Source organism: Gymnoscopelus braueri (assembly GCF_963280865.1).
Source record: "Gymnoscopelus braueri genome assembly, chromosome: 8".
NCBI classification, from domain to species: Eukaryota; Metazoa; Chordata; class Actinopteri; order Myctophiformes; family Myctophidae; genus Gymnoscopelus; species Gymnoscopelus braueri.
This window is the reverse complement of record NC_137609.1, coordinates 33294663-33311697: the sequence shown is the minus strand read 5'-3', so window position 1 is coordinate 33311697 and position 17035 is coordinate 33294663. Positions and strand designations below refer to the sequence as shown.

General features: G+C 42.2%; 1 protein-coding gene across 1 annotated transcript in view; it reads right to left on the bottom strand.

The window, feature by feature from the left end:
* Positions 1 to 17035, bottom strand: part of LOC308090989 (teneurin-2-like) — a 133741-nt gene that overhangs the window by 34878 nt on the left and 81828 nt on the right. Inside the window, exons 4-13 of the mRNA XM_080436264.1 lie at positions 14291 to 14413; positions 13013 to 13093; positions 12606 to 12730; positions 9785 to 9980; positions 8251 to 8352; positions 6428 to 6622; positions 5088 to 5294; positions 2852 to 3037; positions 1092 to 1238; positions 99 to 309 (exon numbers count right to left, since the gene is read on the bottom strand). Coding sequence (XP_080292390.1) covers positions 99 to 309; positions 1092 to 1238; positions 2852 to 3037; positions 5088 to 5294; positions 6428 to 6622; positions 8251 to 8352; positions 9785 to 9980; positions 12606 to 12730; positions 13013 to 13093; positions 14291 to 14413 — 1573 coding nt within the window. The remainder of the gene's footprint in view (positions 1 to 98; positions 310 to 1091; positions 1239 to 2851; positions 3038 to 5087; positions 5295 to 6427; positions 6623 to 8250; positions 8353 to 9784; positions 9981 to 12605; positions 12731 to 13012; positions 13094 to 14290; positions 14414 to 17035) is intronic.

Sequence of the window (17035 nt, the reverse complement as noted above, 5' to 3'; positions counted from 1 at the left end):
TTCTAAAGTTATTTAGCAAAGAGACAATGTGCTGCTGGCAGGTTAAAAACTGTATTGAAAGACAGCGTACATCCATTATAGCTCCCTCAGTGGCTTACCTGCTGTTAAAAGGGTTGCTGCCTGGTATGATATGCGTGGCATCCTCCCCGACCAATAGCTTGATGCGGTCATAAAACGCCTGTGGTTTCTGGCCCTGTGATTGGCTTTGCTGGATGATTGACAGAGGGTCAGGGGCCCCTCGGCACAGGGAGTTGGTCAGACAGGGGGCCTGAGAGCAGCAGTCAGGGTCCAAACAGTCAGCCAGTCCATCTGATAGGACAGACAGACAGACAGACAGACAGACAGACAGACAGACAGACAGACAGACAGACAGACAGACAGACAGACAGACAGACAGACAGACAGACAGACAGACAGACAGACAGACAGACAGACAGACAGACAGACAGAAATACAGAAAGATAGCCAGAGATAAATATATAGTACCTTTATTGAAAGGATAACCCCTTGAGATGTATCATCTAGTTTTCGAGAGGGTCCTTATCACAAAAATACAGAAAGTACAATAGACAGAACAATACAACAAATACATCCATGCATACATAAACAAGAACTTGACAAAACAAAAACAAAAGCTCTCCTGAAACTGGCCGCTCCCACCCCACCTGAACACCCACAAAATAACAGACTTCATGCATTAATGTACCCATGTAAAGCTAAGTGAGCTAAAACAAGAGCAGCAACTACAGACCGTTACATACATGCACATGCGTACATAACATGCATTGACATGCCCATGCGAATACACAGACTACAAACATAGAAGATAACTATATAGTTTGACGGGAAAGACAGAAAGAGATACAGGTAGAGAGAAACAGGCAGAGGGAAGCACTATAGGGCAGATGGCAGATATAGACAGACCAGCACACAAAAGACAAGACGATTATCTCCATTTTAAATTCATTTTGAATTTAATTTAGCAAATCGGAGCTGTTGTAGGACCGTACATTTCTAAAATGCTGGTGTTTAATACAAACTAATCATGTCTCCAGTCCCCTCCCATGCATCTCCTCTTTTCTGCTCCTCACCTCCCTCGTTGTCCTTGCCATCCGAACAGGCTATCTCCATGGCGACCGAACAGTCTGCCCCCCGCCAACCTGAGTGACACTCACAGTGCCACACCCCCCGTCCCATGGTGCACTGGCCATTAGCATTACACAGACCCGGGCAACCATCTGAAACAAAGAACGCAACACACACACACAAAGCATAATAAGCACAACATGAGTCAACTGAGGGTCATGTTTTAATATGAAAAATAAATAAATAAAGGGCCGAGACTTCAAAAAGATAAGCCCCTCTGGGAATGGTAAGCCTGAAATGAGTGGTGAAGCATATAAAGCACATAAAGAGTGTGATAGTTCATAATAGAAAATCTATGCAAGTAAAAATTGTCGCTATATCCAGCCTTGAAACTCGTTTGGTCTAAATTAAATCAATACTTTGAAAGACTTCCTGAGTCAAGGTGGCTGCAGCTAAAGAAAATAAATAATTATATGAAAATAAAGGACGCCCAGAAAATGATAAAATCTCACCATCTACAGTTTTTGTATATTACTAGATTTTCAGGCCTGAAAATCCAGTCCTATATTGCTCTGATGAGAGCTCAATGGTCACAGAGCTATGGCCATTTGAAGTGTTAAACACTGCTGTAGTGCCCCTTATGTGTTACAAACTTTTTTGGTGTGACTATTTTATTGGCAGACCCCTGAACAATGTTCGGATCGGAGCAACGGTGCGCCTTGCAAGTCTGGATGTTACGTTTGTGACAGCGGTCTGCAGTCGACTCTCGCTCTAGGCTCTAAGTTTAATATATTATTTTAATTTAATTAACCAAAAAATCCCAGAATCCATATTCTGGGGGGAAGATTACCAAAACTGCAGATCTACAGGCTCACAATGCGTTGTGTTGCGACACGTTGTGAGCTTGCAGATTGGCTATTTTTGTCTACACCAAAGTTAAGTGTAGACAGAAAAAAACGGTCCAAGTACAGCGACAACTTACTAAATCTAGAGGGTTTAAATGGTTAACAACCTGTATTATAGTATATGTACGTATGAGCTGTTTGAACTTGTAAGAAATATGTCATTGATTGATTCCCAAAAATAAGGAACAAAGTGTGTCCCTACACAGTTCAATAAGTTCGATACAGTTCAATAAGGTCCTTTAGTTTCCAAATAAGGGACAATTCCTTATTTCAAGCGACGGTTGGCAACCCTATTCACCACTAAGTGGCAGTGCGTAATTCTAAGTAGGCTAATAAGGATACTCAACTGGGCAAAAGTAAGAAGAAACAGTACTCCATACCAGTGAGTATGGACCCAATTCAAGCACTGTCTGTAACAACTTTATGCAGCCTGGCATGTTATCATTAAGCACATTTAAGAACTGTTTTATCAACCAAAATGGCAAGGTCATGAAGAAGGTCTGGCTTATCTCTCTCTGCCTCTTACTTCCCTTTCCTGTTCATTAATAGTCCAATTTCTGCACTTAGCCTAATTTAAAGTAATGTCTGAGAACAGCCCCTAGACTTAAGCGTTGTAAAGTAGACTGTGTGCAATATTGTTTTTGCCAAATTGCCAATTTACAGAAATAGCTGATCTACAAGCTAACAACACGTCATGACGTGTTGTAAGCTTGTAGATCAGCTATTTCTGCTATTTTTGGAAAATGTTTGAAAATGTAGGAAAATATTTCCACATGGAAACGATTATGACGATTATGCAAAAGTGTGAGTGTGTGTGTGCATGTGTGTGTACATATGTGTACATGTTTGCATTGACCTACCGATAGTACAATGCTCTCCGTTCCATCCCTGCTGACAGACGCACTTGCCATCGCGACATGATCCATGTTTGAGGCAGAGGGTGCTACACACCCGCTGAGCGCAGCCGGTGCCGGTCCAGCCCTCCTCACAGCGACACACACCCCCTACACACACACCATGGGTCCCACAGTCTGACGCACACACCTCTGGGGGCACACACACACACACACACACACACACACACACACACACACACACACACACACACACACACACACACACACACACACACACACACACACACACATACAAAGAGTCCAATTAAGAAATTAAGAAATGTTAACAAATGTTTTCTCTCGGGGTGGAGCAGTAGAGTAATTTAACCGTACCGTCATCGAAATTTTCAATTGAGATTAACCCCTTTAGCCCTATACACTTTGTTATATAATTGCTGCCTTGCATATCCAAAACCGTTCTTTTTTATTATTATTTTTAAATCATTTTTAAATAGTGAAAATAGCCAATCTACATGCTCAGCTATTTTCACTACTTTTGTGTGACAGTGTTGTACGATGAAGTAGTAGCCTGGGATCCAGCCTGATTCACTACTTTCGGCGATTTTTTTTTTCTCACTTCGCTTCTCAGTCTGGAAAGGCTCCTATTTGACTCGTTTTGCAGAACTACACTGGAACTACATTATGTTACGTAGGCAACATTGAATCCCAACGATCACACTGGTGTTTTTGTCCCGCCCCACACCACAGACCAATCAGAAGCCACAGGTCGTTTTCAGCCGTATGGCATGTCCCGCCTCCCTTGGAGATAGTCTTTCCAGACTGAGAAGCGAAGTGAGAAAAAAAAATCCGCCGAACGTAGTGAATCAGGCTGGATCCCAGGCAAATGAAGTAGGACTTTTTGGAAAAAAAGTTGAAAGATGGATATACAAGGTTTCTGCCCGACAGCAACGATATGACAAATACCGAAAATAGCCAATTTACAAGCTCACAACGAATTGTGAGATTGAAGAAATTCTTTTAATTTGCACCTATAATTACATGCCCAAAATAGGGACGGCGGGTTTAAAGTAGTTATGTTTAGCTATAGGTTTATTACCTTAAATGTTATACTAGCAAGAATTACTATCAACATGGAGTAAATACACAGTTGTGGTGGTGTAATAGATATTTTAGAATGCCAATTTTGTATGAATCCTGTCCTATGTATCTATTTGTATTTGGGCCATAGAATGTTAGCTTCACAGCAGGGGTCTTTTCACAGCTCCTGTTGCAATGATTCCAACAACTGTTGGAAGTCTATTTCGACTACACTGTTCTCTTTTGACTGATCCAGCAATGCCATTGATGTCCATAAGTGTAACATGCCTGTACGTCTTAGTATGGACGCTCTTAACTTGACCAGTCAGCATTTTCCTACTGTGACTTAGTATAGCAAATATCCCTATGTGACCATAGGATATTGGTCTCGGGTATAAGAGGTGTCCCATATGACACTTCAGGAGGGCTTCTGTCCCCCAGGTCAGGAGGTCAGGGGCTGCTGTAAATGCTGTGTCTGAGCCTGAATCCTCCTCAAAAAATTCTCAACACCTGACTGGATATTAATATTTTCCATTATAGTGGAAATGCAAAAGGTGGACTTCTACTCTGGTCTACTCTCTCTCTCGCTCGTATATGCAATTTCATTGTGTTATTACAGAAAACTTTTTTTTAAAGGCCTTTTTCCTTTTTGAAGTAGTGTATTTTGTGTGATGTTACACAGCACAGCACACTATGTGTGCTGTGTGTGTGTGTGTGTGTGTGTGTGTGTGTGTGTGTGTGTGTGTGTGTGTGTGTGTGTGTGTGTGTGTGTGTGTGTGTGTATTCTTTGTGTATCCATGTCTTTTTCAGACCAGTGGTTCTCAAACATTTTCATGCCATGGACCCCCTAATTGTATGTTTGGAAAATTTTCAATTTCTTTTTCAAGATTATAGCCGATCAACAAGCTCACAACATGTCGCTTGCGATGTGTTGTGAGTGTTGTAGATCGGCTATTTTCAAATAGCCAATGTGTATAGGGTTAAACTGGTTAAACTGGTTTCGATGCGATATTAACTCATTTTGTTGGGGACCCGTTGGCGCCCCTCACGAACCCCTGGGGGTCCCCAGACCTCACTTTGAGAACCACTGTTTCATACTGTCTGTCTCTCTGGGCGTCTGTGTGTGTGTGTGTGTGTGTGTGTGTGTGCCTGTCTGTCTCACCCATAGAGCAGTCTGGTCCCATCCAGTTTGGGTGACAGCTGCAGATCCCGGTCTCCGGGATGAACACCCCGTTTCCGTGGCACTGGTCTGGACACTGCTGGGGCGCCCTCTGGTGTTCACACCTGGGCCCTGCCCAGCCTGGGGCACAGTGACACCGCCCACTCACACAGCTGCCCTGACCTGAACACACTGGATCCAGACAGTCCACTGGACAGACGGACAGACAGGTGGACGGACGGACGGACAGACAGACAGACAGACAGACAGACAGACAGAAAGACAGACAGACAGACAGACAGACAGACAGACAGACAGACAGACAGACAGACAGACAGACAGACAGACAGACAGACAGACAGACAGACAGACAGACAGACAGACAGACAGACAACTGTCAACTTTTAGATGATGTAAGCAACACTATGAACACTAATCCCCATTCATATTACAGTCTGGTATCTGGAATGAATCATTAACCACTTAAACCCTATATACTTAGTTGACTGGCTGCCCCCGGGCTACTTTTTCCCCCTCTAAGCCACATCTCTTTGCCAAAAATAGCCAATCTACAAACACATTTACAATGTAAATGTTCCACTCCAGTCATAATGTACTTGACTGTATATTCAGGTCATGTGTGATGGAATGGAGTCCAAAGGGAAGCACGCACATCCCGACAACAAAAACATTCTGGTGCTGAACAACAATACGTACATTGGAGAAGAAGGAAGGGAAGTTCGCACACTGTAACTCAGCTCCCAGTGGAAAATGTATTAAATAAAAAAAGTCTGACAACGTTTCGACCATTGTGGGTCTTCATCGGGTCTGAACCTGGTCAGACCTGATCTTTACACGGTCCCATACTTAAAGGGATAGTTCACCCAAAAAAAATGTTTTCTATCGATTAGTAACCCCATGGAGACTTGAATTCATGGATTGTTTTTGTTTTCGTCGCATTCCTAAGCCAATAATTTGATGACCAGCGGACCGGTAGGCAGTGGTTCCGCTAGGAGACACATAGGAGACTCTTTGTGTCTCCTACCGGGACCACTGCTGTTCATCAAATTATTGGCTTGGGAATGCGACAAAAACAAAAAAAATCCATGAATTCAAGTCTCCATGGGGTGACTAATCGATAGAAAAAAAGTTATTTTGGGGTGAACAATCCTTTTAACCACTTAAAGAAAGCTCTCGCTGAAAATAGCAGATCAACAAGCTCGTCGGTCGGCTATTTTCAGCGAAAGCTTTCCCCAGAATAGCAGAAAACAGAAAAGACTCCGGTCAACCGTATACTAGGGTTTAGGTGGTTAAAGGAACCGTCCCGCTCTCGTCTCACTGACCAGTCTCACAGCTGTCACCACGGTACCCCGGGGAGCAGGTGCACGTGCCCTGGTTGCAGACGCCATGCCCGCTGCACTGTGGGTCAACGCACTGCATGATGGGAACGTCACACTCGGATCCCTTGTAGCCGTTGTAGCAGATACACACGCCCCTGTCGTACTCACCGTTCCCACTGCAGAGGACGGGGCAGGCGGCTGGGGGAATGGAGAAATGTAACACACTGACTACATCACACTGTCAATGTTGACCACAAACTTGACTTGGCATGAATTAGGCCAGTGTTTCCCAAACAGTGGGTCGGGACCCATTTTGGGGTTACGTTTCCTACATTTCGTTTTTAATTATTATTATTTCAAAAGAAGAAAAAAAATGTGTCAACATTTTTCATGAATTAAAAATGAATTATTATTGTTTTCATACAAATCAAATACAAAAATCCATAAATTAGGATTTTTTTTAAAGACGTAGTGAAAATAGATCTACAAGCTCACAACAAGTCGGTGAGTTGTGAGCTTGTAGATCTGCTATTTGGGTCCTGGGGAGACATCAAATTTCTCTTTTGGGGCGCTAGCTGAAATGTACACTGTCCTTCCACAATAGTATAGAGTGACAGGAAACAGGGAGAGACACCCAGCAAAGGTTGTCGGTTCAGGAACCTAACCCGCGGCTCGATTACAGTCATGTGGTATGAGCCTTAACCACTAGGTCATTGGCACCCCTTTGTATGTATATTCTGATCTAACATAATAATGGTTTCTATTAATTGACCACCACCTGTTAACTGTTAATTGACCACCACCTGTGTATTGTTAATTGACTGCCATCTGTGTATTGTTAATTTACTGCCATCTCTGTCAATGTGTGCATGGCATTCACCTCTCACACCCTAATGGAAGGTGAAAGCCAAGGGGTAATTCAGACCGCTGCGATCTTTCTCCACAACCTTCTAAAGCTTAATTATTGCTCCCTTGTATGGCAGTATCGTGCAAGCTATACACAATGCGTTGCATCTGTGACACTAATGTGAACTAAGGAGTGTAATCTTAATTGAGTTTCCTGCAATTTCTTCTTGAGCAGTTTGTTCTTCTGTGCTTTCTTTTAACGGTGTGAAGCAGGAAACACAGGAACACGTGTTTCACCCACCGGCCCACCCAGTCTACAGTACCTGACCTGTACTTGTCAAGTGCCCTTGAGCAAGACACTTAACTCTCTTAACCTAACTTCTCCCATGGCGCTTTATTAATTGCGCCCACTGCTCCCAGTAATTAGGATGGGTCAATGCAGAGGACACATTTCACATAATGTGCAAATGTACAGTGACAAAAAATTACCCCATAGGATTAAATTATCCTGAATAAATTATAAATTATAATTACAAATTACTGTAATTAGAGAGATGGTATTAGAGTAGAGTGACACCCCGGTTTGGACAGGATTGTTCCGGTTTCAAGCTGGGTGTAACGAGTCCTGACAAATATAATATCTATAATAATATCTAAAACACAAAAATGTCCTGGTTTTCAACATTCACTACCAAATAATATCACTTGTTTTGAGTGCTTACATAGATGATTATCAAGTTCTGTTCTGTTGAGAGGTGCAGTCACTAGGTGTGCTAATAGTGCTCAAATAATTGTCCTGCATCCTGATGAAAACAACAGGTGTAGAAAAAAGAAAAGAAAAGAAAGAACGATTTAGAAATTGTCAAAAGCAAAATCGGATTTTAGTGATTAAGGGTGTTTTGAAAATAATGGTCCCCCTTAATTAGAGTCCGCCACACGAGACAGCTATGCCTCCAGCACAGCCCCAGTTCCTGACATACCTTTGGAGCAGTCCACGCCGTGGAACCCTGGGAAACAGTGGCACACGCCTGACGTGCACTCTCCGTTGCCATGACAGTTCTGAGGGCACTCCTGCACCGAGTCTGCAGGGACGACGCAGGGGAACAAAAGATCACACCTCTGAGAGCAGTGTTAGACCGTATACTACAGCCTGCGTGACAGCAAGGTGAGACTCATGAGCAGTGGTGGAATGTAAACTAAGAACATTTCGTTTGCTGTTGGGCAGAAACCTCTTATCTCCATATTCAAACCTTTTTGTGTTTTTTCGTAAATCATCGCCCTGCTTGATCATACTACAGCGTCACACAAAAGCATCAAAAGTTGCAGATCCACAAACTCGTTTTGAGCTTAGGATCTGTTACTTTTGCTATTTTTCCATTTTAATCAGTTTTGGACATATGAGGTTTCCACCTGACAGAGACGATTTACTCAAGTAAGCCTACTTAAGCACAATTTTGAGGTACTTTTTTACTTCCATTTTTCAATACTTTAGTTACTCCACTGCATCTCAGAGACAAATATTGTACTTTTACTCCACCACAGTTATTTGACAGATTTAGTTACCTATTAGTTACTTTGCATATTTAGATTATTAATACAAAACCTAACTACTCTGTAACAGAGTATTTTTTATATCGTGGCATTATTACTACTTTCACCCTTTCACTAAAACTCTGAGTAGACACTAATGGGCTGAGTCACCTCACCACAGGAGACTCACTTTGATCTTTTCTCTCGTTTAACAGGATTTCCTTTTTCTTTTCTTTTTTTTTAGTGGGGGGGGGGGGGGGGGGTGGGGTGGGGGGGACTTCGAGTTCTTTGAAGTGAGACTAGTCTCATTTTGCACTCAGATCACAAGTAACTGCAACACTGCGGGACTGTCTGATGTAGCAGGTACAAGCCCACCCCAAGAGATATACTGCATATGGCTTGACCACCACATAAACCCTGACCGGAGTCCCGAGGGCTCTACACTAGGGCCCCTCCAGTTTTTGCTCTACAGTAAATATCTTCGCTGACGATGGCTGATCTACAAGCTCAGATCTGTCTTTTTTGGACGAATGTTCAAGGGACACTAGGGTTTATGTGGTTAAACCCCATATATTGTACTTTGTTGTACATCAAATAGTGAACATAGCCCATGTACAAGCTCACAAAGCTTGCACATCAACTATAGGAGAGCACGGTAACAGTTTTTCTTCATGAATTATGAAAGTGCCGATTGTAAGCTTTCAAATGATGTGCATTACATTGAATTGAATTGAAAAAACAGATATACTTATTTGACAAGAAGGTGAGAAAACACAGCAGTTACTATAGTTTAAGTACAAATGTGTTTTGTAAACCTAACACTGCTGTTTGTTGTATAGATTTTTTTTTTCAACATTTAAATTTGTATAATATGAAAAAATAAAATAAAAACACATTTCACGTTTGCCTACTTGCAGCACATTATATCAGATCCGAACAGACAGACAGACAGGCACACACAGTGATAGGAGCATTCAAACTCACCCAGTGCCGTGGTGCTGAATGACACTGTCTCTCTCTCCCTGCCGTCATTGTAGAAGGCCAGGTGCCAGGTCCCTGGTTCCAGGTACTGGACAAAAATGGCCTCGTTCAGAACCACCGTTTGAACGGACCGCTTTTCCCTGGGAGCCTCGAGAACACTCCACTTCTCCTTACCATCCAACCTCTCCATGTAATCATACTGACAAAGAAAGACAGAGAGAGAGTGGGAGAAAGAGAGAGAGGAGGGGGGGGGGGTCATTCATGGTGCTGATAGATCATAATGATCATATTTATAGATCATTGTCTCTTTGGAATAACCTGCCTCGAAACCTCTGCTACCTTTACAGTAAATTAACTTTTAAAAATGACCTGACATTTTATTTAACACTGTAAAGTATTTTTTGTTTTGTTTGTTTTTCCGTTTTCTGTTTCTTTTCTCACATGTAATTTCAGCTTATTTATTAGTTTCAATATGTACAGTATTGTGTGTTGAGTACTGACATTTCATAATTTTGTATTTGCAACTGTATTAATTTGTTTCTTTGTTCTTTTTATGTGGACCCCAGGATGACTAGCTGGTTGCTATGGCTAATGGGGATCCAAATAAAAAATCAAATCACCTACACTCAGTAGAAAGAAAAGATATAGAGACCAACTGAAATAACCAGAATATTCACAATCAATCACATATCCCAATACACCCGCCCCTTCTTAATGGCTATCTCTAACCCGGCTGCAGCGTTCTCTGCTCTCTTGGCTCTTATTAAAAATCTAATTATGGGGGCGACCCGATAGACGAGTGGTTAGGGCCTCTAAAGCGAAACAATGTGGCCCCTGTTTGATTCCCGGCCGCTCAGACTATTTGTGGCATGTCACTCCACTCTCTCTTTCTCTGTGTCTCCTGTCTAAGACTCAGGAAAAGGCCAAACAATAACAAGAAAAAAAGAAAAAAGATAGAAATCAAATTATATACGGCACTGTATCTGTATGTAATACCAAAAACAGTTTGCAACAAATAATTGAATCCAAACACAGAAGACCTTTCTTCCTTAACGGTAACATACTGTAGGCCTGTGATTACCCACTTCTCCAACTAAAATCAATATAAAATCAAAACCCAGAATCTGAAAAACATCCTAGTGAGGGGGATTACAACGAAAACATGTAATAGTATTGACTGTATCCAAATTCAAATTACAGTGCTCCAAATTACAACACTCCACTCACAAAAAAGAGATAGAATAGAATATTAAAATCTCTTAAGTTATAACCCATCTTATTAACCTAGTATCCCCATATTCCTATGTTCTGTCCTCCCTTTCACCCCAGCAATTCTCAGATTCTGTCTCTTTGAATGTGCCTCCAGCTTTTCTGAAAGATGTTCCAAAGAGTTGGCACTTTCCAGTTCTGCGACAGTATGTGAAGATTTGGTCTCTGCTTCCTCCAGGCCCTTGATTTTGAGCTTTAATTCGGGTATTCTTCATCTTAGCCCTATTAGAGTCATTCCCCACTTTCAGTGTCGCTATCTCTCTTTTCAGCGTATCACTCATGCCAGCATTCTTTCTTCTTGTCAATCCTATAACAAATCTCTGATTTAAAGTGATACAGCTCGGAATGCATTGCATGTAGCTCAGACTTTAATGATGCTTTACAGTAGTTGTCAGAACTGTCCAGTTGCCCACACTCTGGGGGATCTCCTCTGCGTTCACCATCACCCCCATCGAGCCAGAGGCTCCTAGGGAACACATTGACTACAGCTTGGACTTTGATGACAGTAGCTCAGACTTTAGCGACGCTATAGAGGTCAGAACTTCCCGGTTGTCTGTACTATGGAGGTTCTCTTGGGGGACTGTCTCCAGAGTTGCATCCGAGGCTTTTGGGGCTTCTCCCTTGCATGTAACTGTCCTTACTTGTCTGCATTTTCATTCTTCGGAGACCAGATTTAGTAGCAACACACTTCAGTACATCATTGCACTGGAGATATGCAGAGTACAAGAATAAGAAACTACCAGGATTTTGATGGGTAAGCTTCCAAAAGACATTTACCAAGCAAAAAAAAACTAGATATTGGGGGGAGTGGGGCTTTATGGCTACTTTATTCTTCATCCATTGACCATGATGCCTAAGAACAAATTGAATCATGTTTATCTCGGGATATACATGGGAACGGCATGGTTCCAATGTGGATCTTGGACTTCATGTGGCCAGCCTGTGATGTCAGTCATCTACAGTATGACAAACCTCAATTTGGTTAAGGTTTCAGACTGATCAGAACCTCATTTACTAGAACATTGGTACTGAATCTTCTGATAGGTCCAGTGGTTCGCTAGATTAACTCTAAACACACAGACGGACGGAGAGACCAATCCTCAGAGGACTGTCGCTGAAAGAAGAATTGTAAATGGCTAGACCCCTACAGAATCACACTGTAAAGATGATTAGATGTAACCTTAATGCTTCTGACTATTTCTGTTCTTGTTTTTGTCATCATGGTTATTGTATTGTGTCTGCGGTATACAGTAGCCTGACTGATTCGCTCCGTTCAGCTGACGCTGATGCTTCCTATGTGAAATGGGCGGTCTCGGACCCCAACCACCGAAGATTCGGATTGTTCTTTTTTTTGGGAGAGCCTTCCAAAGTAATGGTCTGTGGGCGGGCGGATCAGAGTCTTCCAATGTAAATTTCAAGCCACTCCCCTTCTTACTGTGATTCATTGAGCACTATCCAATCAGCAATCACCTTCTGAAACAGAGAAAGTTCTGGAGACAGCTAGACTGAGAAGCGAAAAAAAAAACATTGCTTATAAATGTGGTTCAGTGTATACCTGTGCGTGTGAGGGTGGCAGGCCTTTCCTCATGTAAACTCCAAACAGAGCATCTTTGCCCAAAGAGATGTTGAACTTCAGGAACAGTGGCGAACGTAGATGCAGCAAAGATCTCAAAAACACACCTGGAGGGAGACAATATCAGTATCACTGAGTCAAATCAAATCAAATCAAATCAAATCAAATCAAATCAAATCAGATCAGATCAGATCAGATCAGATCAGATCAGATTAGATTAGATTAGATTAGATTAGATTAGATTAGATTAGATTAGATTAGATTAGATTAGATTAGATTAGATTAGATTAGATCAGATCAGATCAGATCAGATCAGATCAGATCAGATCAAAGCAAATCACATCGCATCACGTGACATCACAACACAACACATGAAACCAGTCCAGTACCTGGCGGAACGTCTTGGCTGAGTCTCCTTCCAACCTCCAGCTCTCCAGACCAGATGCTAGTGTTACGATATGGCCAGGGACCTGGAGGAGAGAGAGGGTGGGGGGGGAGAGACAGAGAGAGAGAGAGAGAGAGAGAGAGAGAGAGAGAGAGAGAGAGAGAGAGAGAGAGAGAGAGGGAAAGAGGAGAGAGAGACAGAGAGACATTGAGAGAAGAAGAGAGGGAGATTTCCCAACAAATGCACAGAGATGGATGATCAGCATTTTGGGAATAATTCCCCTTTTTTATCTCTGATCTTATGAACATAATTGTGTGTGTGTGTGTGTGTGTGTGTGTGTGTGTGTGTGTGTGTGTGTGTGTGTGTGTGTGTGTGTGTGTGTGTGTGTGTGTGTGTGTGTGTGTGTGTGTGTGTGTGTGTGTGTGTGTGGGTGATGGCGGATACTCCTCTGAGGAGTTAATGTTTGCCTAGTTCTAATAATAATAATAGCTCAGATTTATATAGTGCTTTTCTAAGTACCCAAAGTCGCTTTCTTTACATAAAGAAAAGGAAGGAACCAACTTTATTAAGAAGAGAGAGAAAAAAAAAGATAGGTGCTAAATTAAAAAGATAAAAGGTTAAATGGGTTGGGGAGGCATCTTAACCAGACCTCAGCTTGGAAAAGCTATCTTGAAGAAGTGGGTTTTGAGCGAGGTTTTGAAGGAGAGGAGGGAGTCCTCTCTCAGTATCTATCTCTCTCTAATATGGATGAGCTTAGAACATAACATTATTGTGTTGAAATCTTAACCCATTCAATCCGGGAAAGCATCCCTGTCATTTTAGATTTCTTTGGCTATTAAAAAACAACAGATATACAAGCTCATAGCTTGAGCTTGTAGATCTGCTATTTTAGAAAATGTGTGAAAATATTTGAATTTTTATTTTTCAACACATTTGTAAAATATTTTGTTCCAGGGACCCACAGAAGCAAAGATTTGAGTTACACATGTTCGCTTTAAAAATATATATATATATTCAAATATTTGCACAAATTTTCAAGATTTTTCAAAAAATAGCAGATCTACAAGCTAGTAGCGCGCGCTACGAACTTGTAGATCTGCTATTTTAGTATAAAAATAATGGTTATAGCTAAAATCTAAAATAACACAGATGTGTTCCCTGATTGAATGGGTTAAACAGAGGGGTATTTCCCTTTAAGATTATGTTATAACATTTGCAGTTGAATCATGCTGTCTGCTACAATTGCTAATACTTGGTGACATATCCCTGTCTCTGCTCTTACCTCTGCCAGTGGAGGGCACTGTAGCCACATCATCACCGTTACCTGGCAACCTGGTTATGGCTGTGGTCACCAAGTAGCTGTCAACCGGCCGCAAACGCCATGTTAGACCCAACACATTCAGAGCTGGAGAGAGAGAGAGAGAGAGAGAGGGGGGGGGGTACGACAGAAGGACAAATTAGAAGAAATGTTGAGTTAACAATAACTCATGTGAATCTCTAACTTTGATTATATCGTTGCTGTCGGGCAGAAATCTCCTATCTCTAACTTTTTGTGTTTTTTTTGTTAAATTAATGCCCTGCTTGTACTTGAACATACTACAGTGTCTCACAAAAGCATCACAAGTAGCAGATCTGCAAGTTCAAAACGCTTTTGAGTTTGTTAGATCTGCTACTTTTGCTATTTTTGCATTTGAATCCTGAGAAGTAACAGTTCTGGACATATGAGGTTTCCCCCCGACAGAGACGAGGTGGAGTTTCATACAGGATATTAAGCTCTGTTTCCATGTTAAATGTTTATTTTTGTTTTATTGCCCCTAGATATCAGTACAGGAGGAGACATACATCTATTCATGTCCAGGGTCTGGACATGACTCACAGAGTTATGTGGATTTAAGGGAACTAATGATTTATTATAATTTTCCATTCAAATTTTTCCAATGAGATATGTTCTATTCGTTAAGGCAAAATTGCATAGATAGATAGATGTGGCGTTCTGAAACCCAAGACGTAAAAGGGTGAAGGCTCCGCAATTATTTTTTGTTAAAACGTCGGCCAACGTTGCGAAGTCCGCTTCGGCCAACTCAACGCACTTCGAGTTATGTTACGAATTATAAATCACCCACCCCGCTCCCTAGTCAACATGTGCTGTCGCGGGTACCCCGACGTGTCAAACATTTGAAGTATGGTCAAATCCGTCCCAAGCCGTCACCCGTTTCCTGTCTTGGGAGTGAGAATGCGTTGGGACAACGGCGGTGTTATTGGTGGTGTTGTGAGACTGGCTCATGAATGACTGACACTCTCAGTCAAGCCTGGCGATCGTGTTCCATGCTGTCAATCAAACCACTGCCCATGGCGATACAGTTGACCACACACACACACACACACACACACACACACACACACACACAGCACCACACACACACACATGCGCACACACACACACATACCCCCCACCACACGCACACGCACACGCGCGCACACACACACACACACACACACACACACACACACACACACACACACACACACACACACACACACACACACACACACACACACACACACACACACACACACACACACACACACACACACACACACACACACACACCAATCAAGTATAACTCAGGCTTAACAAACATGCACACGTGGATGCACACACGCAGGCACACACAAATAAGTGAAAGTGGAAAGCATGGAGGCAGAAAGAAAGGTGGTTATAATGGCGATGAAACCCCAAATTGTTTAATATGTCCATTTCAGTGGTGATGCCACTGAAATGGACTAGTCATATTGCACAATTTGGGTTTTGGTTTTTTGGGTCATTTGGGAGATATTTTGCATAGAAAGTGGGCATCTAGCATGAAAGTACCTCACACTTTCTATCAAAGAACTCTTCATTTTCTTCCACTACCTTTGTCTTCTCCTTCCCTTTTTGTCCATATCTCTTTCTGCCTTCACTAAATTGTTTCCTGAAGGTCCCAAGCCTCCTCTGGTACTATCATATAAAAAAGGGGGAAAAAAAATATAGGGATGCACAGAAGATTTGGCCTTGACACATTCACCGCCAGGTACTATGCATCCGCTTTATCCTGCTGCTGCCAGCGTTTTGTTTACCTGTTTTGACAATCTATGGAGCGCTGCAGAAGCCACAACGTGCACGCGGATGTAACCAAAAAGTGTCCATGGGATGCGGGAGGGTCACGTCTATCCACTGGAACAACATTTTTTACCGTAATCGTCCATTTTAGAGTGATCGTGCGTTGAAAATGGCTGGTTTTCACCCCAAAATTTTTTATCTGTGTTAGAAGTGTTTTTCTCCAAATCCCATCATTGGAGCGGATGGAATTGACGTTTTTTGGGATGATGTCACATCCGTTGATTCCTTCTAGGAGAGTCGCGGGATCATTCCTAAGTTGCGTTGGAGCGCCCTCTTGTGGAATTTTCAAAAAAGATTAAATACATTTGAATCACGTAGATCTACGTGACTGGCGGTCAACGGTTGGATCTGAACGAACGTAGATCCACGTCGTTGGTGGTGAATGTGTTAACTGATCTCAATATGGACCCATAGTGAGTATAAGTGTTGCAATAATCATGTAGCTCTACAACAGAGGCACAGCCAAGACAGCAATGGTACAAAACAATGTTTAAAAAATGTATATATATATATTTATAAATGTTTAACATTTTTGGTCTTTCTGTTTTAGGCCAAGTGTTTCCTTATATTCGATTTTGGTATCGGCCAATCATTTTCCATTCGGTGCATCCCTAAAATTTTCTTAATGCAACACTTTTTTGAATTAAAGAAAATGTTTTGAAAGATTTGGAAGAATTTGGGTACATCACATCAGCTGTCACGTCAGGCGTTACTGACCCTCAACACGGGAGCCCCTCAGGGCTGCATGGTAAGCCCTCTCCTCTATTTCCTGTACACACATGACTGCACGGCCACACACAGTTCCAACGTCAAGTATGCGGACGGCGCGACTGTGATAGGCCTGATCGACAACAAATTAATGATGAG